Source organism: Schistocerca serialis, chromosome 7 (genome assembly GCF_023864345.2).
Source record: "Schistocerca serialis cubense isolate TAMUIC-IGC-003099 chromosome 7, iqSchSeri2.2, whole genome shotgun sequence".
In the NCBI taxonomy this organism is placed as follows: domain Eukaryota; kingdom Metazoa; phylum Arthropoda; class Insecta; order Orthoptera; family Acrididae; genus Schistocerca; species Schistocerca serialis.
In genome coordinates this window covers 420700098-420727315 of record NC_064644.1, presented here as the reverse complement: position 1 = coordinate 420727315, position 27218 = coordinate 420700098, and the positions used below count along the sequence as shown (strand labels likewise).

General features: G+C 45.8%; 1 protein-coding gene across 6 annotated transcripts in view; it reads left to right on the top strand.

The window, feature by feature from the left end:
* LOC126412747 (glycine receptor subunit alpha-4) overlaps positions 1–27218 on the top strand; it is a 589024-nt gene that overhangs the window by 412938 nt on the left and 148868 nt on the right. For 4 of the 6 annotated variants that reach the window (XM_050082488.1, XM_050082489.1, XM_050082490.1 and 1 more), the window contains exons 6-7: positions 328–483; positions 22502–22645. In XM_050082488.1, the coding sequence (XP_049938445.1) occupies positions 328–483; positions 22502–22645 (300 nt within the window). The remainder of the gene's footprint in view (positions 1–327; positions 484–22501; positions 22646–27218) is intronic. The other 2 variants (XM_050082492.1, XM_050082491.1) reach the window with 2 other exon arrangements.

Here is a 27218-nt window from a genome sequence, read left to right as displayed (position 1 = left end):
TGGGTCAGTGTTGACATGATAAGAAAAAGCAAAGAGAAAGTAGGCTCAGTACGTTCAGTTTTACTCAGCTGTATCGGAATCAAATAACGTAGAAGTTTCATATTCTCAGTCATTCTGCAATTTAAGTACAGACTCACACATTTAAATAAAGAAGTTTCAATCTATATTAATTGGGATTTTTTTCTGTCAATATATTTTGGATGATGGTACGTGGTGCTGTGTCAATGGAATCCTAGAGTACAAAATGCTGTGAGATCATTGTTCTGGCATTCCGACGTGGACCTGGAGTACCCGCTGGAGCTGTTTCGTTACTCGGTGTGTTCTCAGAGATCGCGAAGCTGACGCACGAGTTCTCGTCGGTGACGCTGTTCCGCAACAAGACGGTGCGCTACGCGGCGCGCATGCACGCCATCATCGCGTGCCAGATGGAGTTCCAGCTCTACCCCATGGACATCCAGGTCTGCCCCATGTACATCGAGAGTTGTGAGTACACGCGGGTTGTCTCAGTCTCACCAGCAAAGCCTGCTAAATGCTTCCTGCTGTCATCTGGCGGGGCGGGGCGCACGGGGAATACTTGCTGGGAAGGTCTCTTAACCCTTTAATTACGGTGCGGCCTCTAGTAGCATTCTGCCGCGTGAGCGCGCGCCACTATACGCTCAGACAGCGTTGTCAGTAAATGCGAGCACGGAACGCGAAAACTGAGTACTTGTTTCTCGTTCTTTTCTTGGATGTGTCCAGAGAAGCGATATTGTCAAAGTTAGAAATACCTATTGCATTAAATTGCTGTTCTTGTACGTTGTAATTTATAAATCGTTCTGTGTGAAGCCTAGTTTATACGACGACATTGGGTTGCGCCACTCGTTGCGTGGAATGACTTGCACGCAAATGGTTTCATATTTGACTGTAGACACGGCGAAACCCGTATATACTTCACTTTCGTCGTTTTGTGGGTTCCTGAGTCGTGTCTGAAGTGAAAGTTTTGGCAGTTGCACGTCTCACGAGTTGTGATGGAGTTAAAGCTTGTTGCGTGGAATCGCTGCATAAGAAAAAAATAAGAAACGTGTTTCGATTCACGACTAGATGAAGAAAAGACGACAGCTCGGTTGGTAATGGAAGACCCACGAAGTTCTTTTAATTATCTTTGAATGTCACCAGAACTCTTAATGTTTCTTCTAAATAGAATAATGCGATAAGGAATAAAGATACTGTAATGCATAAAGCACTGTCGCCAGAATTGAAATTACATATCACATTGCGTGCATTAGAATCGAGAACACTCAGCATGCTACTGATGTCTTTTTAGTTGGTGATGACGCTTTTTCATTATCACCAATAATCATTAAAAGTAATAATTATTAATATTAACAGCAGTAATTATTCGAAGCAGGCCGCATTAGAAAAGAGAATGGTTTGCAAACTATTCTCTTGAAGATAGATCTGTACAGTGGCATTATTTCAAAATTCAAGCATATGTGAACGGGAAGCACTGTGCGACGTTTAAAATAGATGAATATTGAATAAAGATTGTAGCTTCTTGATTTGTGTAGCCTTCCCTCCTGTCAACAGTATTCCTTAAAAAAAGAGAGTCGGCCGACTTGAACGATGGGATTTTAGTCTTGTAGACAAGAGCATTTCCAGAGCTAGACTTATATTTGCTTGTATATTTTTTAATTTAGTTGTTTATGTGCTCCTAATTCAGTAAATTTTGCCCTGCACCTCAGATGTTGTCAAACCATCTACGTTCTGTTCCAGGAGCAGCAATATGTTGTTTATTTTTGTTATCAGCATCACTGAAATCCCATAAACACCTATGCAAAGCATAGATATCCAAAAGGCGAACATTATTCTCCGTTCCCCACTTTATATTTCAGTTTGTCTACACTCTACGAACACACATAACCTCGAAACTCATGCAACCAGTGTCGCCAAAGTTGGAACACGCCGAAACTGTTTAGTTTCACCGACGAGTTGCGCAAACGCGCGGCGCGCATGCGCAGAAGCCATTAGCGCAGTTGGTTCAAATGGCTCTGAGCACTATGGGACTTAACATCTATGGTCATCAGTCCCCTAGAACTTAGAACTACTTAAACCTAACTAACCTAAGGACAGCACACAACACCCAGCCATCACGAGGCAGAGAAAATCCCTGACCCCGCTGGGAATCGAACCCGGGAACCCGGGCGTGGGAAGCGAGAATGCTACCGCACGACCACGAGATGCGGGCTTAGCGCAGTTGCCTGCAACCTAGTGTCGTCGTGTAAACTAGGCTTTACACACATATGGAAAAGAAATTGCTACTCTATCTACATTCCGAAAACAAATCCAATAGTAAAATGATTAATTACTTTTGGGCTTTTCAATAATAATTTATCCCTCGTCGTTCGGAAATGAAGAACGTAAAGAGTTAGGCGTTCAGAAGCTTAGGCGAGTTGCGGCGCCTTCCATAAATAAAAGGTTTAAAACGTTTATTTGGTGCTATAGATTTCATTGTACGAGAGACGTTCCACAAGTAATTGTCGTCATTGTTTCTGAAAGAGAAGACGGGACACCAGGTGACACAAACAAACGCCATATGAATACACACCCGCTGCTGGATCAGCGACGAAAGGGGCATCAGCAGACGGATGACACATTCGCAGTGCGCCAAAGAACAAACCTAGGGACCGATGACCTCAGCAGAGCGACGTGTCCACACCACGATGGCACACGGACATGTACTGACAACGTGGTCGCCAGAGGAATTGCGTGTTGTTATCCGGTATGAATGAGCATGTGGGGCTAGTATGTCCGTCACCCACGAACGCCAACAGACTGTTTATAGTGAAGAGGTCAAGTCCAACAGTTAGTCGCTGGTGTTGCATGTTCAGAGAAGGAAAAATGGCTCTGAGCACTATGGAACTTAACATCTATGGTCATCAGTCCCCTAGAACTTAGAACTACTTAAACCTAACTAATCTGAGGACAGCACACAACACCCAGTCATCACGAGGCAGAGAAAATCCCTGACCCCGCCAGGAATCGAACCCGGTAACCCGGGCGTGGGATCAGAGAAGGAAGGTACAGTGTGGAAATGAAGGTCGAAGTGGGCGTCCTTCCAAACCCACGAATGAAAACAACGTTGCCAGAATAGAGAACGCGGTGTTAATGGACAGGCGTACAGCGGTGCCAGACGTGGTATCCACACTGCGTATTGGCTGCACTCAGGCCCATCACATGCGTCGTGATGTGTTGGGTTACCGCAAAGTGACTGCAAAATGGGTGCCGAAAACCCCGCCCAAGGATCACAAGAGTGAAAGAATGGTAATAAGCACCAATCACTTAATGCGGTACGCGCGAGAGAGAAATGAGTTCCTGTTGAAAATCATCACAGGCGACGAAACATACGAGGGGCGTTTGAAAAGTTCGTGCAGAGTCCGAGAGATAGCACCAGCGGCGCGTATCGAGCTCATGTTTAGTTGGTAGCATCTTTGGAAAGAACGCACACCAACTTTCAGCCATATTGGTCTATTTCTTTGTGTTTGGCATTCGTGTGAATCAAGGACGTCGAGTGATTGTCAAGAAATGGACGAAAAACAATTTCGTGTGGTGATCAAACATTACTTTAGGAAAGGCAAAACGCCTCAGGAGACTAAAGAGAAGCTTGGTAAACATTAAGGTGACTCTGCACATCCGATTACAACAGTTTATAAGTAGTTTCAAAATTTTCGGAGTGGCCATAACGGCACAAATGATGCTGAACGTTCTGGACGCCCTGTGGAGGTCACGACTCCAGAAATAATTGATGAAATCCATGATATGGTGATGGAAGACAGAAAAGTTAAGGTGCGTGAAATTGCTAGTGCGGTGGGCATCTCGAATGAACGGGTCCATAATATTTTGCATAAACATTTGGACATGAGAAAGCTACCCGCAAGATGGGTTCCGCGATTGCTCACGCTTGACCAGAAACGGAATCGTGTGACGTGTTGCAAGGATGGTTTGCAGCTGTTCAGGAAGAATCCACAGGACTTTAAGCGTCGTTTCGTCACTGTGGATGAAACATGGATACATCACTATACTCCTGAGACCAAAGAACAAACTAAACAATGGGTTACCAATGGAGAATCTGCACCAAAAAAGGCGAAGACCATTCGTTCGGTCGGAAAGGTTATGGCGACTGTCTTTTGGGATTCGCAAGGGATAATCCTCATCGACTACCTGGAAAAGGGTAACACTATTACAGGTGCATATCATTCATCGTTATTGGACCGTTTGAAAACCGAGCTGCAAGAAAAACGCCGGCGATTGGACCGCAAAAAGTCTTTTTCCATCACGACAATGCACCAGCACCTCAGCAGTTGTGGTTGCAAAATTAATCGAAATAGGATTTCATCTCGTTTCACATTCCCCCTATTCTCCAGACTTGGCTCCCTCGGACTACTGTTTGTTCCCCAATTTGAAGAAATGGCAGGTGGGACTAAGATTTTATTCAAGCGAGGAGGTGATTGCAGCAACTAATAGCTATTTTGCAGACTTGGACAATTGCTATTATACGGAAGGGGTCAACAAATTAGATCAGCGTTGGACGAAGTGTATATGTCTGAAAGGAGACTATGTCGAAAAAATAAAAATGGTTTACCCCAAACATGTAAGTAGTTTTTATTATTGCACAGGCTTTGCAATCGCCCCTAGTATGTGTACCACTTTACCACAGAACCAAACGCCGCCTCAATGACGTAGAAGCATCCCAAGTCACCAGTGAGGAAAACATTCGAAATGTCACCCTCCACAGGAAAGATTACTACACAGTGTTCCGGGATGCGAAAGGTGTGATTCTCCTTGATTCCCTCCAACAAGGGACAATCAGTGCAGTACGCTATTGCGACACCCTCACCAGACTCATTTCTGCCATTCGACCAGGGCTCTTGAGTATAGGAGTTGCGCTCTTAGACGATAACGCAAAACCTCACAAAGCGCAACGCGCGGGGTAGCCGTGCGGTCTTAGGCGCCTTGCGACGGTTCGCGCGGCTCGCCCCGTCGGAGGTTCGAGTCCTCCCTTGGGCATGGGCGTGTGTGTTGTCCTTAGCGTAAGTTAGCTTAAGTTAGATTAAGTACTGTCTAAGCCTAGGGACCGATGACCTCAGCAGTTTGGCCCCATACAACTTACCACAAATTTCAAATTTCCACACAAAGCGAGATTCTTAACAGATCAGATTCGTTGCTTCAGAGGAGAGGTATTGGATTACTCGGCCTGCAGCCGCAGTCTTGCCCCATCTGACTTTCATCTGGTCCCTTCATTGAAAGCCAATTGTCAGGACATCACTTCCAAGTCAACGCTGAGTTGGAGCAGCTGTGCAACAATTCCTTGCATCGCAGGTCACCGAGTTTTACCTAAGCGGTTCCCTCAAACTAATTGCACGCTACGACAAACGTCTCATGTAGTAAAAATAGTGCAAGTTGTATAGCTCATGATACCATTGTGTAATTGCTTTTGGCAATAAAATTTTTGGTAAGTTCTATGGTACCAATTTGCTGAGGTCATCGGTCCCTAGGCTTACACACTACTTAATCTAACTTACGCTAAGGACAACACACACGCCCATGCCCAATGGAGGACTCGAACCTCCGACAGGGGGAGCCGCGTGAACCGTGACAAGGCGTCCTAGACCGCACGGCTACCCCGCGGTGCTTGGCAATAAAGTTTTCGTGTGAAAAACAATGACGAGACTTACTTTCAGAACGTAACTCGTACAGTATCATATAACACAGTCTTCTTCCGATACTGGTATCATCAAGAAGTTTTATTGCTTCAATCACACGACCCGTCAACTCATCGGATTTTATGAAAGAAGATTTTACTTGGAAAGTGACGTTATGTCACGTTATGGTAATCCTCCGTAAATTTTTGTAATGTTCCCCCTAATGTCACTTACGAAACGTATAATAAATTCCGAAATTTTGTCCCAATATTAGGTTTGTGCAACATATGCTCATTATAAAGAAAAGTAAGTTGAAAATATAGAAAAGCAACTTCTCGTACCTTTTCACAGCTAAATTTTAGAATAGCTCCTATCGATATCTGAATAATATTACACATGTTCACTGCCCACACAAGAAGCTCAGTGTAACGAAGGACAAACTGCGGTTTCTGTATCTGCTTTCGAGTTTTGTGGTCAGCTTTTTTTTGCTATCACCTACCTTTGCTGAGCAGCTACCTGACAGGGTGCAGATTTCTCTCCCGTCAATCCGTTTGGCTGCCAATAAAATACGTAACAACCTCAACATCACTTCTTCTTTCTTCAGTTTCTCTTCCATTTTCTGCACAATGTATCTATTTCTGCGGACAGATCACCAAACATTGGTAGCTCTATTATGTAACCATAGGACTCTGCTACAAACTAAACACATGAAGAATGAGTCTTTTCTTGAATAATAACCATCTTTTGATCTTAAGAGGACTTTCGTTTGTATATAATTTGTCAAAAATGGGAAGAGACTCAATAAGGCTCGCATAATTGACCAAAAACGACCGTTATTTGCAAAATCAGTTTCTTCCAGGAGACAAGTTACTGATAGCAAAATGTGTTACACTGAAAATTAAATAGAATAAATCTGCTGACATTGCTTTTTCGAAAGTGCTTGTTTTCAGTAAAGAATCTGTAGTGCAAAATTCGCGTAATGACAACTCCCAAATGCATAATCCGAGAAACAGTACAATCCATCACAGGGCAGATCTTCGCAAGAAATCATGAAGTAAAATAACACAAAGCTTGCCGTTCAGGTAGAGGACAAACTTACTGTCTTATTCTGTTATAAATTCTGACAGTTACATAAATAGCTGAAAGCATTACAAGACTGAGATGCTGATATTCAAGTCACGTAGTTCCTGCATTCTTCTCGGTACGAAGACCCACTCTAAGATGAAAACTGTTTTGTGATCAATACGACGTAATACAAGGACCCAAGGTTTTTGCATAGATCACTGCCTCTTTCGTTTGTGTTCAGAAATTACGCGCCTTGCCGTTTCATCCGTAAATACCATTCAGATGGTGTGGTTCTTCCTTCCATTCAAAAATCTCCATCTGGGAAACGAACACCCTGTCAGTCCCTTTTAGTGCATCGAGCAACTCATGCTTCGACTTTCGATGTAGTTTTTAAGTGCTTGAAAACTGTACATTTACGGGCATGGTCAAACATATGCACCCGCGCTGAGTACCGTAAATAGCGCAAACTCATTAGCATCATCATATTCACCAACGCAAGGATTAAACCATCTTCGATTATTCCGATCTTTAGTTTTTTGTCCTGACTATATTTTCTTCCTTCTTTTGGATTTCACTTCGACAGTGACAATGACAGAACGTGAAGAGATAATTTCTTATCTGCGCGTCTCCCCAAATAAAATAGTGTGGCTGAAAGTAGAGCTCATACTATGCAAAGTTTTTACGGACTAATGCTATGTTTGACACCGGATGTAACGAATCTCGCTGCGAAAACATGCAATCATTGGCAATATGTCAATGCTCGTTCTTAAAGGGTTAAGTAACCAATCGGAAACTATGATCGTGCCAGGTGGAAAAAAATCAAATACAACCATAAAAATTAGTAAATATATCATGCCAGAGAACAGTAAACGACAAAACCTGTTAAAGTACCGTCCTGATGTAATCGCCTGATCATCATCTCTGATTTCAATATGAAGTTTTTTAAAGGTGGCAGCAAATTATTTTGCTATCAAATTAAGTATTTCATAGCCCTTATTAAACACATATGATGTCGAAAATGTCAGTTAAACAGCATTATACATAATGAGATTTTTCATTCTGCAGTGGAGTGTGCGCTGATATGAAACTTCCTGGCAGAGTAAAACTGTATGGCGAACCGAGACTACGAACTCGGGACCTTTGCCTTTCGCGGGCAAGTACTCTACCAACTGAGCTACCCAAGCACGACTCATGACCCGTCCTCACAGCTTCACTTCTGCCAGTACCTCATCTCCTACCTTCCAAACTTCACACAAGCTCTTCTGCGAACCTTGCAGAACTAGCACCCCTGGAAGAAAGGATATTGCGGAGACATGGCTTAGCCGCAGCCTGGGTGATGTTTCCAGAATGAGATTTTCACTCTGCGGCGGACACTTCGCTGATATGAAACTTCCTGGCAGATTAAAACTGTATGCCGGACCGATACTCGAACTCGGGACCTTCGCCATCCACGGGCAAGTGCTCTACGAACTGAGCTACCCAAGCACGACTGACCACCCGTCCCCACAGTTTTAATCTGCCAGGAGGTTTCATAGCCGGCCGTTGTGACCGAACGGTTCTAGGCGCTTCAGTCCGGAACCGCGCTGCTGCTAAGGTCGCAGGTTCGATTCCTGCCTCGGGCATGGATGTGTGTGATGTCCTTAGGTTAGTTAGGTTTAAGTAGTTCTAAGTCTAGGGGACTGATGACCTCAGATGTTAAGTTCCATAGTGCTTAGAGCCATTCGAACCATATGAAGTTTCATATCAGCGCACACTCAGCTGCAGAGTGAAAATCTCATTCTGGAAACATGCCTCAGGCTGTGGCTAAGCCATGTCTCCGCAATATCCTTTGTTCCAGGGGTGCTAGTTCTGCAAGTTGGCAGGAGAGCTTGTGTGCAGTTTGGAAGGTAGGAGACGAGTTACTGACAGAATTGTAGCTGTGAGGACGGGGTGTGAGTCCTGCTTGGGTAGCTCAGTTGGTAGAGCACTTGCCCGCGAAAGACAAAGGTCCCGATTTCGAGTCTCGGCCCGGCATACAGTTTTAATCTGTCAGGAAGTTTCAGCATTATACATATTTATTACAACATTCTGGTCATTTCCAGGTAGGTAACTGACTACGAGGGGCGTTCTATAAGCAGTGCAACACTTTTTTTCTGTAAACAGGTTGGTTTCATTCAAGTGTACGTTGCACCATATTGTTCACCACACTTTTAGGTACAAAACCCTATTTTTCAACACATACTTCAACGGCAGTATGCCACCTTACTTGGATGGACTGTATGCCTGCATGGTACCACGCTACTGGTCGATGTGGAAACCAACGTCTTGCTGCATCAATAACCTTCTAATCATCCACTTATTGCTTCCTCTCGAGTGCATCCTTCATGGGGCCAAAGAGATGGAAGTCAGAACGTGCCAGATCCGGCCTATAATAAGGATGTGGCAGAACAGTCCAATGAAGTTTTATGCGCTCCTCTTGGGTGCACAGACTTGTGTAATGCCTTGCGTTGTCATGGAGAAGGATAAGTTGGTTTGTATTTTTGTTTCGAAGAACTCTCTGAAGTTGTTTCTTCAATTTCCTGAGGGTTGCACAATGCACTTCCGAGTTGATCGTTACACCCTGAGGGAGGACGAGTGTGTCAGTACTACCAACAGAGACATAGAGTTGTGCAGCGAGGTGATTGCGATCCGTCGATCATCTCGAATGAGAGTGTCCGCACGTTCCAGGATCGCAGGAGTCACAGCTGTGTGAGGCCGGCGGGCACGCGGGAGATCGGACCGGCTTGTGCGACCTGGTTGCGATGACGACAGACACCTCGTCCAACGACTCACCGTGCTTTTGTTCACTGCCAGGTCTCCGTAGACATTCTACAAGCGCCTATGAACATCTGCGGTGCTCAATGACAGCTCTTTGCCTGGAACGTACTGCCACTACAGATGCCATTTTGAAGGCTACAGATAGCGTCACCACATATTGGAACTGCATGAAGCTATCGAGGCTAAGCGGGAATATTCCATGATGTCCCACAACAGATTCCACATTTCTTCAACGAATCTGGCAGAGAAATAAATGTGCTGCATTACTTACTGAACGCACCTCGTAAAGGGTACGGCGGAACCGACTAAGCGGTTTCTATCGATTACTGCTGGGGCTGTGGTGGAGATAGGCAGCTGCACGTGGTCTGCCTTTGTTCAGTCGTTGACCCCATTTCAGTGGTCTGGACCGGTGCACATTGTGGTTTTCCCGTTCGCGCTTAATACACTACTGGCCATTAAAATTGTTACACCAAGAAGAAATGCAGATGACAAACGGGTATTCATTGGACAAATATATTATACTAAAACTGGTATGTGATTTCATTTTCACGCAATTTGGGTGCATAGATCCTGAGAAATCAGTACCCAGAACAACCAGCTCTGGCCGTAATAATGGCCTTGATACGCCTGGGCATTGAGTCAAACAGAGCTTGGATGGCGTGTATAGGTACAGCTGCCCATGCAGCTTCAACACGGCACCACAGTTCATCAACAGTAGTGACTGACGTATTGTGACGAGCCAGTTGCTCGGCCACCACTGACCAGACGTTTTCAATTGGTGAGAGATCTGGAGAATGTACTGGCCAGAACAGCAGTTGAACATTTTCGGTATCCAGAAAGGTCCGTACAGGACCTGCAACATGCGGTCGTGCGTTATCCTGCTGAAATGTAGGGTTTCGCAGGGATCGAATGAAGGGTAGAGTCACGGGTCGTAACACATCTGAAATGTAACGTCCACTGTTCAAAGTGCCGTCAATGCGAACAAGAGGTGACTGAGACGTGTAACCAACGACACCCCATACCATCACGCCTGGAGATAAGCCAGTATGGCGATGACGAATACACGCTTTCAATGTGCGTTCACCGCGATGTCGCCAAACACGGATGCGAACATCATGATGCTGTAACCAGAACCTGGATTCATCCGAAAAACTGACGTTTTGCCATTCGTGCACCCAGGTTCGTCGTTGAGTACACCATCGTAGGCGCTCCTGTCTGTGATGCAGCGTCAAGGGTAACCGCAGCCACGGTCTCCGAGCTGATAGTCCATGCTGCTGCAAACGTCGTCGAACTGTTCGTGCAGATGGTTGCCGTCCTGCAAACATGTCCATCTGTTAACTCAGGGATCGAGACGTGGCTGCACGATGCGTTACAGCCGTGCGGATAAGATACCCGTCATCTCGACTGCTAGTGATACGAGGCTGTTGGGATCCAGCACGGCGTTCCGTATTACCCTCCTGAACCCACCGATTCCATATTCTGCTAACAGTCATTGGATCTCGACCAACGCGAGCAGCAATGTCGCGATACGATAAACCGCAATCGCGATGGGCTACTATCGGACCTTTATCAAAGTCGGAAACGTGACGGTACGCATTTCTCCTCCTTACATGAGGCATCACAACAACGTTTCACCGGGCAACGCCGGTCAGCTGCTGTTTGTGCATGAGAAATCGGTTGGAAACTTTCCTCATGTCAGCACGTTGTAGGTGTCGCCACCGGCGCCAACCTTGTGTGAATGGTGTGAAAAGCTAATCATTTGCATATCACAGCATCTTCTTCCTACCGGTTAAATTTCGCGTCTGTAGCACGTCATCTTCGCGGTGTAGCAATTGTAATGGCCAGTAGTGTATGAAAACAGCAGATATGTGATCGCTACACAACGAGATTTTCGGCGACAGTTCAGCATTCCACCCAACAATGGCGTTCCTAATGCAAACAAAATTCGGTCCTGGGTTCGGCAATTGGAGGAAACTGGTAACACACTGAGAATAGATACACATGGCCGACGCAAACCCATCAGTACGCCAGAAAATGTGCAGCGGGTGATAACAGCAGTTCAACATTCGCCGCAACGTTCTGCTCGACTTGGTGTTGCATTGGGGATTTCAGAAGGATTCTGCAATGCGAGTTGAAGTTCCATCCTTTCAAAATAATGATTGCTCAAGAATTATGCCCAGCAGACTACGACAACCGTCATAATCAGTGTGAGCAAATGTTTGCTCAGATCCCCCCGAATGCAGCTTTCTCCAGTAGTGACGAGGCACAGTTTCATCTTAGTGGGTGCGTGAATAAGCAAAACTTCCACTACTGGGCTGAAAAAAATACCCGAATTATTCATGAAAGACCGCAACATTCTCCTAAAGTGACAGTGTGGTGTCCTATATCACAATTTGGCGTTGTAGGCCCTTACTTTTTTGAGGAGGAAGGATTGACCGTGACAGTGAATTCCACACGTTATGTTTCAATGCTGCAAAATGTTTTGAAACCCAGAATGGACGAGATTGTTGAAGAACATGGCCTGTAGTTCCAACAGAATGGAGCTATCCTGAATTTCACTTGATGTTTTGAGAGAAACGTTTCCGGGACGCCTCGTCTCTTTAGGGGTGATGTCGCGTGGTCTGCGCGGTCACCAGATTTGAGCATTTGTGACTGCTTTCTTTGAGGATATCTGGAGGAAAAGGTTTCCAAAAGCCGCCCTCACACCCTACCAGCGTTAAAAGAGCGGATTATTGACGAAGTGAATGCCATACCCCGCCATATGTGTGCAAGAGCTGCTCGAAACTTCAGGGATCGTCTACAGCAATGTATTGATGCTAACGGCCGCCATCTTGAGGACATTATTTTCAAAACTAAATGAATATAAAATGGTACATTGTACTAATTTAGAAAATAGAAACATTTTTTCTCTATACACCCAATTTACTTTTTATTGCTCCATAAATGTGCTTAGTCGGTTCTGCCGCACCCTGTATTTATTTCTACCATAAAATTAATGTATGTTATAGGAGGATATGTCGAGGATAAAACAAAACAGCAATCTGTCGTACTGTTTTTGTTTGAACTGCCAAAAAATATTATAGATGTGCATTCTCTCTAAGGTGAATTCATAAAACGCTAGTAAATGTCGTTGTATTGTAAATATTTCTTTGTGAATATCGCTGTTATTCTCGCAAACCAATGGATTTAGTTGCAGCGCACTGGCAGGACAAATGTCACGCAATAGGCACTGTGAACGCTCCAGCAAATATATGGTCCATTGAATAGTTTGTGGATATGCAGACCCGCTGACGTTTCTTGTGCAGAACTTAGGGAAACAATGTTGTTCATGAGAGATCAATAAAGTGAGTATTCTATAACACTTGCAATATAGGTTGGACTTTTCATTTCGAAAATTGTGCAGTCGTTCACAGTTGCTCTATTCACGCTTCCACGTGTGTTCTACCAATATTTACGTGAATACCCAGATTGAAACAGCATTGTTCGTTCTGTTGCACTAATGTCGTATGTCGGTCGGCAACTGCAGCTGAGATATTTGCCTTCGGCAGACAACATTGTACTCTTAGAGCGATTCGAACATACCCTGTCAGCTGTCTGAAACCTTCGGCCTGTTAATTCCAGTATGAGGGTTGTTTGATGAGTGTGGTGAATTTCTAGGAGAGAATGGAACATTTTTGTTGCTCTTCATGATTGATAAGCTTGCTTATTCCAAGGAACGTATAAGCAGTATCGACAGTCTGTAGCCTACAGTTCATTATTGACAACCGTCTGAATTGGTCAGTGTGTCGACTGCGACTGAAAATGGAGAAAACAGAGTTTCGTGCTGTCATTAAACATCTTTATTTGAAGGGTTGGAGTACAACACAAATCAAAACAGAATTACTCGGACTTTGCACCATCATTGAAGACCATCATTTCTTTTGGATTATTGAATTTAAAAGTGATTGGGCAAGCATCTAAGATAAGCGCGCTCCAGCCATCCAATTGAAGTCACTACAAAGGAAACCATTGACAAAATCCATGATAGTAATGCAAGAGCGCCGAATAAAAGCTCATGTGATTGCTGAGACTGCAGGCATCTCAACTGAGAGAATGCATAATATCCTGCGCAGAGAACTGATTATGAAAAAGCTGTGTGCGAAGCGGGTGCTGCGATTCCTCACAGTCAACAAAAAACACATCCGGCACAACGTTTCAACACGATCTCTGGCGATGTTTAATCGCAATCCACAAGACTTGTTGTGCAGATTTGTGACTGTTGATGAAACTTGGATGTTGATCATTACACACCAGATTCAAAATTGCAGTCAAAACAATTGACAAGTATTGGTGCAAGTGCACTGAAGAAGTCAATGACCATTTTGTGACCTGGTAAGCTGATGGCCACTGTTTTTTTTTTTTTTTTTTTTGGATTGCCAAGATGTAATCCTCATAGATTACTTGGAAAAATTACAGAACCATATGCTTCATTACTGAAACATTGGCTGAATAAGGATCAAGGTTGGCATTCAAAAAAGTGCTTTTTCACCAGAATAATGCACCATTTCACGCATCAGCCATACCAATGGCGAAAGAGCATGAACTGGGCTTTCAATTAATTCTTCATCCACCCAATTCACCAGACTTAGCTCCAAGTGACTTCTTCCTATTCCCTAAAGTGAAACTTTGACTTGCTGGGAAGAAATTTTCATCAAATGAGGAAGTGATAGCTGCAGCCAACGAGTATTTTGCAGAGTTGGACATAACCCATTTTTCCGCCGCGATGAAAATCGCTGGACCAGGTGTATATCCCTCAAAGGAGGCTCTATCGTGTAGTAAGGTGAGTTGTTATCGAAACCAGACTTATCAAACGACCCTCATACAACAGTAATTCCGTGTGGCCCCAACGCCTGGTGCAGGTATCTCAATTCGACATCACTTCGGCGACTTTCGCGTCCATAAGCTGCCCCAGTAAACGTACTGGGGAAGGAGACCTACAGTTAAACGACGTGCAGTCCGAATCACATGTCACTCCTGGCGAATACTGACATTATTGAGAAGTGAAGACCGCATTAAACGCAGACTGAAATATTTTGTCTTCCGACAGACATTCGATCCCGCGACATATTCTGTTTCCAGGCGCGCAATGTACCGCTAAACAGGCAGACCCGACGATTCCAGTATGAAAGTTTCACCGTACGTAAAATGTGAAACTCAGTTTGGTCTGTACGTCCATGAGGTCCAGAGGAAAGCAGACAATGAAGCCCAAGTTAATGCAGTGTTCAATGATTTCAGGGAGGCATTTGATATACACTTCCTACCAAGAAAGTGAAGCATCCCAGAAGCATTGTCTGATATCAATATTACTTTGTATACGTACACACCATGATTAGAGTTGCAATGCTCTGCTACGGGTAGAGTGGCAGCCAGAGTCTGTAAGTGTTTAGTATTGTTACCAGGCGTGAACAGCGTGACTGTGGACACGGAGACGCCGCGTACTCGTGTGAGACACAGTTGTCAGCAAGACATTTTATGGCCATTCGTAGTGGTCTCCATTTGGCCGGCTGATCGAATCATACAATATCCAGTTTTCTGGAGTGTTCGGAAGTGACAGTGGCAAGGTGTTCGACTGCAGGGAAACATGAGGGCAGGCATACTCTTCGTCAAGATTTCGGTAGACAACGCCTGACCACCACAAGAGATGATCGTCGTATTGTCCACCAAGCACATCGTAACCTCTTTACATCTGCGCCTACCTTCCCAGAATGCTTGATGGGCTCCCTGCAACATTATTTGGCACCCCTACCAGTTGTAGACTAGCAGCAGACAGACCATCGCATGTGTAGGCTGCCGTTGACATCACAACACAAATTGCTGCCTCTGGAGTGGTGTGTGACGGCTGATGAATGGCGTCGCATTGTACTCAGCGACGAATCATGATCCTACACTCTCGCAGATGATCGATGTCGGCATGGTGGTGACCCGGGGAGATCATATCCCTCCAATGTTTTGGAGAGGCATAGAGGTGTTAATCCTGACTTAACGGTGCAGGGAGCCATCAGGTATGGGTTCAGGTGACGGCTGTTACTGATGGAACTCACTGCGGTTCAACACCGACATCCTGAGTCCAGCAAGAAAGTGCAATCGATTTATGAACAGTAACATTCAGAAGACTACTGCGCTGCTCAGATTACCGATCTGAAACCAGTGGAACACTTTTGGAATAGGTTATTGCAGGTCACCTGTATCCATTCAAGCTTGGTGTCTTCCCCGATGGCGACTGCATCTTCCAGCAGGATAACTGCCCGGGTCACAAGGCCAGACCTGTGCTACAGTGACTGTATCGTGGTGCCATTTTTAACTGGGCAATGCGCCTCTGTACATGGCATGTGTCTCTATGAACTGCCCGCGTAATGTTGAAGTTCTCCTGTGGACAACTAGATCCCTAGATCTGTATCCAACAGAACGACTTATACGCAGAAACCATGTCAGTGGCAGCGTACAGGATATCAAGAACCAGTGAAAACAGTTGAGGACCAGCTTGGCTCAGGAGAGGGTACAACGACTCTGACACCTTTCCAACCAAATCAACGCATGCATCGAAGCCAGAGGAGTGCATCGTCAAACTGAAAAGTCGGCTCATACTACGCAGGCTAATCATTGGGTACCATCTGAGTAGCAAATCCAATAGACACATTTCAACCCTTCAGAAGCCGCCCAGGTTGAACGTTGGTGACGCGATTGTGAAGTGGAAATGCGAAGGAACAAAAACAGCTAAACAAAGCCTAGGTAGATCTCAAGTACAGACGGACAGGTACTGTCGAGCATTGTGGAAGGCGGTTGTAAAAATTCGCATGAAAGCAGAGGAAAGAATCACTACCGAGTTCCAAAGTGGTACAACCAGTCCAGGTAGCACAATGACTGTGGTTTGGGAAATTAAAAAATCCTCGATACACCGGCCGAGCGGCTCCTCATGAGCAACACATGTTTGTAGTCAATGCTAAGTACGCTTGAGATGACGTCCAGACTGTCGCAATTGGACATTGGGTGGTTTGGAGTGAGAATCACGCTACACCCTGTGGCAGTCCGTTGGATTGGTTTGAGTTTGGCGAATACCTGGAGAGCATTACCTGCTATCATTTGTAGCGCCAACAGTGAAGCACAGAGGAGGCGAAATGAAATGTCGTGTGGCGAGGGCCTCCCGGCGGGTAGGCCTGATCGCCTGGTGCAAGTCTTTTGAGGTGGCACCACTTCGGCGACTTGTGCGTCGGTGAGGATGAAATGATGATGATGAAGACGACACAAACAACCAGTCCCTGAGCTGAGAAAATCTCCAACCTAGCAGGGAATCGAACCCGGGCTCCCTGCATGACAAGCCAGTGCACTGTCCACTCAGCTACGGTGGCGGACACGGGGCAGATTGTAAAGATATGGAGGTGTTTTTCGTGGTTAGGGTGTGGTTCCATTATTGCGCTTAAGAAAACACTAAATGTGGACGGCTATGGACACATTTCACAACATTGTCTACTGTGCATAGCATAGAAACAATTTGGAGACAATGATTGTTTCTATCAGCATGCCAATGCAGCTTACAATAAAGAAGACTCTGTGAGGCAATCGATTTATGAACAGTAACATTCAGAAGACTACTGGGCTGCTCAGATTACCGATCTGAAACCAGTGGAACACTTTTGGGATAGGTTAAAACTTCGACTTTGCTTCAGACTCCATCGTCCAATCCACTACTGCTTTCGGTCTCGGCTCTTGGGGAAGAATAGGCTGCAGACATTCAGACACCTCGCCGTAAGCGCCCCCGGCAGGGTTGAAGCCGCTATAAAGACTAAGGGTGGACACATCTCATGTTAATGTCCACTAATAAGTGTCGAGATAATTCGATCAGATAGTGGATGTACCCTGAGGATAATGCAACAGAAATGCATGCTACATTTTTTGAGGAAACAGGGAGGGCTGTGTCGATCCAGACATTATGCAACTGTGTCCACATGATCTATTTGACCACTACAACTGAATGGTGCGCGAAGTAAGTGAGTAAGCGAACACACGGAGTGGACTTAGAGCGGTAACATTTCGTCGATCTGAGCAATCGTGAGCATCTGTAGCAGATGAGAATCTATGGAAGGTGGTTGAAGGACGTTGAAACAACGAGTAGGCGACAAGGTCATCAAAGAACGTGGAGATCGAAGTCTTATACACATTCTAAACCAGGACAGGTGGAGATTTGTGGCAGATATGGCGGTAGAGCACAATGCTGGTGCAAGTACAAGTGTTCGGGAACACACAGTTGACCGCACATTGGCAACCATGAGATCCATACCAGATGACCTCGACACATTCTCATGTTGACCCAACGACTCGTCAAATACGATTGCTTTGAGCATGGCGCCATCAATATTGGATCATGTACCAATCTAAATACGTCACCTGGCCTAATGACTCACGTTCCTCGTCACACCAGGTCGATGGTCGTGTCAGGATATACTGTCATCCTGGCGAACGGTTGCCTAAAATGCACCATACTGTGGACGCGTGCTGTTGGGGGGCCATATAATGCTGTGGGGGTCATTCACCTGGGCTTCCATGAAACCAGTGGTAGTAATCGACGATACCATGACAGCTGAGGACTATGTGGGCGTTATTGCAGGTCACCTGTATCCATTCAAGCTTGGTGTCTTCCCCGATGGCGACTGCATCTTCCAGCAGGATAACTGCCCGGGTTACAAGGCCAGACTTGTGCTACAGCGATTTGCGGAGCATGATAGTGAACTCTCACTGACTTCTTGGCCACCATATTCGCCTGACCTGAACCCTATGGAACAAATCTGAGATGTCACAGCCACAGGAATTGTACAACCTGTGGATAGCGTCTGGTGCCACATTGAAATCTGGTTTTGCAGGACAGAGCGGATCGGGTTGTGGAAAGGGGCCAAGGCCAATTACTGTTAGTTATACAGGAACACACACAACTTTATTGCTCAAACCAATGCACAGTTTTCTCCTTAAAATAACAAGATCAATTCACAGCTGAGGGCCCAAGTAACTTCTCCAGAATAAATTTTAATGATTGCTTTTAAAACACCAGGATTTAAAGTAACGGCTGAAGGCCTTGCTTAAATATAATTACAATATCTTCTCGGCTAAAGGCCGAAATAATATTTCAGATCAGCTAAGGAATTCATTAAAAGCCAAGCATTTACAAATTCCAGCTAAGGCCATATTAAGGAAAATTCAAGTTAATTCTTCGGCTGAAAGCCCAATTAAAAAAAATTTCTTTAAATAATAAAAGAGAGACTTTAAGGATAAGCTTTTACCCAGTGCAACAGAAAAACACCTTAAGAAAACTTGAAGTATCTTATCAGCTCAAGCCCCAAACAATTACTCAAGAATAAATAAATAAAACCTTAAGATAAAAGTTTACAGACCACAGCTGAAGGCTGTTTCAAGAATTAGAAGAAAACCTTACAGACAAGGATTTACATATTAAAGCCGCAGATTCTGAAACAAACTCGGCTGATGGCCTAAATACAGAGCAACAAGAATTTTAAATGAAACACGGCTTGAGGCCTAATCTTAAAGTTGCTATGAAGTTCGGCTGAAGGCCGAAAACATAAAACAAACAAAAACATAAAACAAACAATATTAATACACGGCTGAAGGCCTGGCAAAGTACCTGTGACCAAATAAAATGACAGTCACAAACAACAAACAGTGGTGCTCAGAAGTGTTCCAAGGGTTGGCCAGGGGAGGAAACTCCAATCACAGTTTAGGTGAGACAGACAGCCAAGCGTAACACTAAACAATCGCGTTGCAGCACGACCTACAGACGGCTGACAACCAACCAACCGCCTAATCAATTCCGTTTCACCCGACCAACAGCATAACAACCAAAGTACCAGCTAAGACGAAGAGCGCAGCAGGATTATGTCTTAATAATTGGCGTATAAAACACAGTCAAGGCACAATAAACACTCAAAGAGAAAAGGAGAACAACACCAAGCTGTCAAACTACATGCCGTGCTGGATAGCATAAACACGGCAAGGAAAACACACTGCCACCAAAGTACGGTAACGACCAGGGCAGGTAACCAGAACGTCAACGGCCACAAGGCAGAAGATAACCCTGGTGCACTTTATTAATAAATTATAATCATTTCGAAGGTTAAACACCACATAGGGAGATGGGTGCAAAATTTTGCCGACTTCAACGCACCATCACATTGCTGCTTGCAGGGACAGCCCAGGATGCAACAATTAGTAATCAACGAAGACATGTCACGATGGTTGAGCTTTGATGACAGGTTCACTGATAACTCAACTCCAGTATGCAGGTGCGGTGCGCGACGAACTTAGCAGTTCTCGCAGCTTGTGCCACACAACTCCAACAGTGTGTGCACGCCGCCAGTGGCTCCGGCCTGATCACACGCCGCAGAGACTTCCGCTGCTCCACCGCAACCGACCAACTGCCCACACCCAGAAACAGTCAAAAGATCAAACACACATCGGCCGATGAGACGACCGACTGAACGACCAACCAAGGCTCGTTCCCGCTCCAGTCTCCTTCAGTCGGACAGTCCATGTGTGTCGCCAGCGGTCAGCAAGTACTGGCTGTCCGCACCTCACTGGTGCCCCGTTCCCGACGCTACTTCGTCCGCGACTGCTGCTCCATCCCCGACTGCTACTCCGTGCCCGACCAACTGCCACACACACCATGGCACGGAAATATAGCTGCCACACCAAAGAAATTACAGCAGTACCAGTATCTATAAACGCTGCTACTGCCACTGACGGAGCCAAATGAGCAACTCATTGAAATAGTAACTGAGGGAGGAATAAGACGCCACTCGATGGTGACAAAATGCCCAAAGGAAAAAACGGCATTAACACGAGCCGACAACGGCTCACACATAGTTCCGTAAATCTACCAAGTACTTGTCGAACCCATCACGCAGAACTACTGCTGTATTTCATCCCAAAAATAGACCAACATGCTGTTAAGCAGCTCATCATAATGCTTTTGCTCATCAGTGGATAATGGCATCAAGGATCTAAAACTGTCACCAAGCTAAACACACACTCATATTCAGAAAAGAAAGAAAACCTTAGAAAACTAGAGGGTCAGTTGATAGTTGATGGTCGGAGAGAGAACATTTTGGTTACAGGTAGTTAGCAAAAACCAGTTATAGATGTTGGTCAGTATTGCATCATGTATACGGATGGTGTTAACCCCCTTCAGCATCAGCAAAGGTCTGAAGATGGTGCACTGAAACTGGTAGCCATACAATAAATGACATCATAAGAATAGCTGTAGGTGTTTCAGTTTCTTACATAAATGAATGGCCGAAGTCCCCCAGACCTCCATTCACAAGGATGGCCGTACAAAAACTAGAGGAAGAAAGTTCATACTCACAGAGCATGTACACTACTTTGCTTTGCAGAAATGATTAGCATTTGAACCACTTTGGCCTGAGGGTTCAAGGTCAACATCGATATCGGGTCGCAACACCACCTTTTGGTAAAATGTGCCCATGGGTCTCGTTATGGCTATAAACCGAAGGTAATCGATCAGTGTGGCTCGAGCAGATATGCAGGATGCCTCGCAGACGTACGTGCGAACCATACCATCAAATCATTGAGTTTCAAAGAGGGCGCATTATTGGTATGAGAGAATGTGATGCATCCGTCCAAGAAATTGCTGCTCTTGTGGGACGAAGGGTTTTGGCAGTGCAACGGAAGGGCGTAAAACACGACGAGATCAGTCAGTTCGCACCACCCAGCCCTCCCCGAGAAGATTGACACCTCATCCGAATAGCATTGCAGGACAGATCTACGTCCTCCTCTGCCACAGCGCGACAGTGGAACTGCGTAGCACAACGTACAATATCAGGGATGACAGTCGGTCACCTCCTATTATGGCCTTGGTTACGTGAGTGTCGTCCACTTCTCCACCTATCTTAAACGAATGTGCAGAAACATGTTAGACGGCAATGGTGACTGGACGTCACTGGGGAGAGGAATGGCATCAGATAGCGTTTTCGGACGAATCCAGGTTCTGCTTGTTTGAAAATGATGGCCGCAGTTTGGTTCGCCGCATACAAGGGGAGTGGCATCACAGTGACTGCATTTGCACAAGACATACGGCGCCAGCTGAAGGCCTTATGGTGTGGACTGCTATTGGGTACAACCACAAATCATAGTTGGTGCGTGTCCAGGGCACTGTGACCAGCGTGACATCCGTGAATGACATCCTGCGTCCAGTAGCTGTACCCTTTTTGCACGACACCCAAGGTGCCATTTTTCAGCAAGACAATGCACGGTTACATGATACTGCACGAACACGTGCCTTCTTGGTGTCACGGGATGTTAGCCGTTTGCCCTTGTCAACCATGTTACCAGATCAACAGATTTGTCTCCAGTCGACAATTTGTGGGATATGGTGAAACGATGGGTACAGCAATCTCAGACCCAATGCCAACCATCACAGAAAAACTTTGGAACCAGGTGAATGCAGCATGTATGGCTATGCTATAGGACGCCATTTCGCCTTATACACGTCGAGGCCATCACGCATGGAACAACTTATCAGTGCCCATGGTGGATCCCGTCCTACTACAGGACGCATGCTTAACCGAGGTGACATATGCTAATCATTTCTTCAGAACATACTAATGTACATGTCCTGTGAGTACGAACTTCCTATTAGTAGTCTTTCAAGGTGTTCTGTTTTCCTGAACATGAGTGTATTTTAGTTACACTGTGGGCTCGTACAGCTCTCTTACGTGTCGGACTTCAACGAGCTGCCCTTCCATGCTACGATGATCTATGATCGACACCAGTTGTAAATGAAAACGTTGTCATTCTTGAGAGAGTAAATGTTGAATGGCCTTGGTCCCGCCAGTGTGCTGTTAACTGACTATGAGTGTTCCCGTATGCCGGCCAGTGACAACTCGTGGCCTGTGTTGCTGCAGTCTCGTACAACATGCAGAAGCTGCGACTACGGTGGGCGGACGCGGACCCCATCATGCTCAACCCCGAGCTGAAGCTGCTGCAGTACAACGTGGGCCAGCCGCTGCAGATCGAGGAGACTGACGGATACGTGCCCGAGAGGGAAGGTGAGTCTGCACGCCGCCATCTTGGCTACACTCCCACTTCCTTAGCCGAACCTTCCTAACCGGTTAGAAACGATACCACACACGTCAAAAAAAGTTTTGCATCACCCCGGTTCCCAGAACTCTTGAAGATAGTCATTTACCGTGGATATTGTATCACAGAAACAGTCCCTTTGAGCAGAAATATCACTAAGCCAGCCCAGAGGTGTAAACAACCATGCATCACCAGCGCCTATTAGACGGAGGGGGTACGACAGCCGATCAGTTCCAATCATTACACCAGGAAGGAGGTACACGGCTCGTGTTGTCTGTAGCTCAACCATGCCTAGACCGTCAATACCGCGGTTCGATCGCGACCGCATTGTTACTTTGTGCCAGGAAGGGCTCTCAACAAGGGAAGTGTCCAGGAGTCTCTGAGTAAACCAAAGCGATGTTGTTCAGATATGGAGGAGATACAGAGAGTCAGGAACTGTAGATGACATGCCTCGCTCATGCACCCAAGTGTTACTACAGCAATGGATGACCGCTACCTACGAATTATGGCTCGCAGGAACCTTGACAGCTACGCCACCATGTTGAATAATGCTTTTCGTGCAGCCACAGGACGTCGTGTGACGACTCAGACTGTGCGCAACAGGCTGCATGATGCTCAACTTCACTCACGACGTCCATGGCGAGGTCCGTGTGTGCAACCACGACACCAAGCAGCGCGGTACAGATGGGCCCAACAACATGTCGAATGGACTTCTCAGGATTGGCATCACGTTCTCTTTGCCGATGAGAGTCGCATATGCCTTCAACCAGACAGTCGTCGGCGACGTGTTTGGAGGCAACCCGGTAAGGGTGAACCCCTTAGACAGACTGTCCAGCGAGTGCAGCAAGGTGGAAGTTCCCTGCTGTTTTGAGGTGGCATTATGTGGGGCCGACATACGCCGCTGGTAGTCATGGAAGACACTGTAACGGCTGTACAATACGTGAATGCCGTCCTCCGACCGATAATGCAACCATATCGGCAGCATATTGGCGAGGCATTCGTCGTCCTCATGGACGAGAATTAGCACCCCCGTCGTGCACATCTTGTTAATGGCTTCCTTCAAGATGATAACATCGCTCGGCTGGAGTGGCCAGCATGTTCTCCAGACATGAACCCTATCGAACATGCCTGGGATAGATTAAAAAGGGCTGTTTATGGACGACATGACCCACCAACCACTCTGAGCGATCGACGCCGAATCGCCGTTGAGGAGTGGGACAATCTGGACCAACAGAGCCTTGATGAACTTGTGGATAGTATGCCACGACGAATATAGACATCCGTCAAGAGGACGTGCTACTAGGTATTAGAGGTACCAGTGTGTGGAGCTATCTGCACCACCATCTCTGAAGGTCTCGCTGTGTGGTGGTACAACATGCAATGTGTGGTTTTGATGAGCAATAAAAAGGGCGGAAATTTTCTGTACAGGTGCCAGAACTCTCGGAACCGAGGTGCAAAACTTTTTTTGATGTGTGTATATTGCGTCTCATATTCGAGTCTTTGACTTGGGTACGCGAAACTACCTAGAGAACCGCTCACAACAGATAGCATGAAACTAGATAAAGCATTATTCCGCATTACCTTGAGCCAGACGTAGACACAGAGAATACGAAAACACCAAAGACACAACATATTGCTATGCTAGATATCGTTTAGGAAAACCGTTGACATTCAGACTAGCTTACAGTCATCTCAGAGTGGATAAACACAGCTCCGATCCTGCATGGCTTTCAAGGGAATTCTGTACCATTCTTAATGAAAAATAGTGGCATGTTCAGATAACGATGATGGAGGAGGGTACCCATTACGCACCCTTCTCTCCAAAGTAGACAACAAAGGCTCAGTAATATTGAGATCTGGTGATTGTGATGACCAGGGAAGAAGCGACAGTTCACTCTCGTGCTCACAAAACCAGTCCTTGACCATACGAGCTGTGTAGACAGAGGCCCTGTCCTCTTGGAACACAATATCACCATTGCCTAACATTGTACCATGGGATGCACTTGATCAGCCAAAATTGTCACAGATTCCTTGGCAGTAGCTATGGGGCCCATGGAACACCACAAAACGGCTGTCCAAATCATCATCGAACCCCCATCATATTTCACTCTTGGGACGAAAACTCGCCCAGAAGTTGCAAATAGTGTGAAACAACGCTCATCCAACCAAATGACGGTCTTACATTCCTGCATAGTCCATGTTTTATGGCTGTGGCACCACGTTTTCCTGTTACAGGCATTTGCATCTCTGACGAGTGGTTTTGGAATTCCAGCTCGATATGTTGTTCCCTACTTATGGGGCTCCCTTCGTGTTGTTTTGGTGCTGACAAGGTTCGCGAGTGCGACATTTAGTTCTGCAGTGAGTTTTGCAGCTGTCATCCTCTTAGCTGGCCGTTGTGGCCGTGCGGTTCTAGGCGCTTCAGTCTGGAGCCGCGTGACCGCTACGGTCGCAGGTTCGAATCGTGCCTCGGGCATGGATGTGTGTGATGTCCTTAGGTTAGTTAGGTTTAAGTGATTCTAACAAGGGAACCTCCCCATCGCACCCCCCTCAGATTTAGTTATAAGTTGGCACAGTGGATAGGCCTTGAAAAACTGAACACAGATCAATCGAGAAAACAGGAAGAAGTTGAGTGGAACTATGAAAAAATAAGCAAAATATGCAAACTGAGTAGCCCATGCGAAGATAGGCAACATCAAGGATATTCTGAGTTCAGGATCGTCGTGGTCCCGTGGTTCAAGTCCTCCCTCATGTGAAAATTTTAATTTCTTTATTTTCGCAAAGTTATGATCCGTCCATTCGTTCATTGACGTCTCTGTTCACTGTAATAAGTTTAGTGTCTGCGTTTTGCGACCGCACCGCAAAACCGCGCGATTAGTAGACGAAAGGACGTGCCTCTCCAATGGGAACCGAAAACATTTGATCCCAAGGTCATAGGTCAACCGATTCCTCCACAGGAAAACACGTCTGATATATTCTATACGACACTGGTGACGGCATGTGCGTCACATGACAGGAATATGTTGTCGACCCACCTAACTTGTACACTTGGCGCTGCAGTCTGGAACCGCAAGACCGCTACGGTCGCAGGTTCGAATCCTGCCTCGGGCGTGGATGTTTGTGATGTCCTTAGGTTAGTTAGGTTTAACTAGTTCTAAGTTCTAGGGGACTAATGACCTCAGCAGTTGAGTCCCATAGTGCTCAGAGCCATTTGAACCATTTTGTACACTTGGCGAATGGGTAAAAAGATTCTTCTACGTTGCCCAATTTAGGTTTTCTTGTGGATGTGATAATTACTCCCAAAAAAGAGATGAAAACATAAGAGTTTGTCACATAAACTGTAACAAATGAATCCAACAGTTTCACAGTTGCACACTTTTCCCTGTGCTCTGTCAAAACATATGTTTCTAACGTTTTCAAATTTTTCCATGTGTAGACCGTCAAATCCTGCATATGTCCAAGCAAATCTGAACATGTCCTGGAATTTTGGAGAGCGAAGTTGATTATGTGTGAGTGTCTGAACTTTGATAATTGACTGAAAATAAAAATTAAACTCTTCGCTCGTAGAAAGACTTGAACCAAGGACCTCTCGTTCCGCAGTTGCTCACGCTAACCACGGGACCACGGCGCTCCTGAGTTCAGCCTGCCCTTGATGTTGTCCATCTTGCGCATGGACTACTCAGTTTGCATATTTTGCTTATTTTTTCATAGTTCCACACAACTTCTTCCTGTTTTCTCGATTGATCTGTGTTCAGTTTTTCAAGGCCAACTTATAACTAAATCTGGGGGGGGGGGGGGGGGGGGGGGGTGCGATGGGGAGGTTCCCTTGTAAGTTATAGGGGACTGATGACCTTGGATGTTAAGTCCCATAGTGCTCAGAGCCATTTGAACCATTTTTTTGTCATCCTCTTAATTTTCGTCACAAGCCTCTTCAGTGACCATCCGTCACGGTCATTCAACATAAACTTCCATCCACGTTGTGATTTAGCGAATGATGTTTTGCAGCTTTCCCTGTATCTGCATCTGCATCTACATCATACCCCGCAAGCCACGTAATGTAATGTATCGCGAATACATAGAAAGAAGGATCCTTTATTGTATGATTATATGATCATACCTATACTTGACCTATACTTCGACCTATACTTGAGTATTGCTCATCAGTGTGGGATCCGTACCAGGTCGGGTTGACAGAGGAGACAGAGAGGATCAAAAGAAGAGCGGCGCGTTTCGTCACAGGGTTATTTGGTAAGCGTGATAGCGTTACGGAGATGTTTAGCAAACTCAAGTGGCAGACTCTGCAAGAGAGGCGCTCTGCATCGCGGTGTAGCTTGCTGTCTAGGTTTCGAGAGGGTGCGTTTCTGGATGGGGTACCGAATATATTGCTTCCCTCTACTTATACCTACCGAGGAGATCACGAACGCAAAATTAGAGAGATTCGAGCGCGCATGAAGGCTTTGCGGCAGTCGTTCTTCCCGCGAATCATACGCGACTGGAACAGGAAAGGGAGGTAATGACAGTGGCACGTAAAGTGCTCTCCGCCAC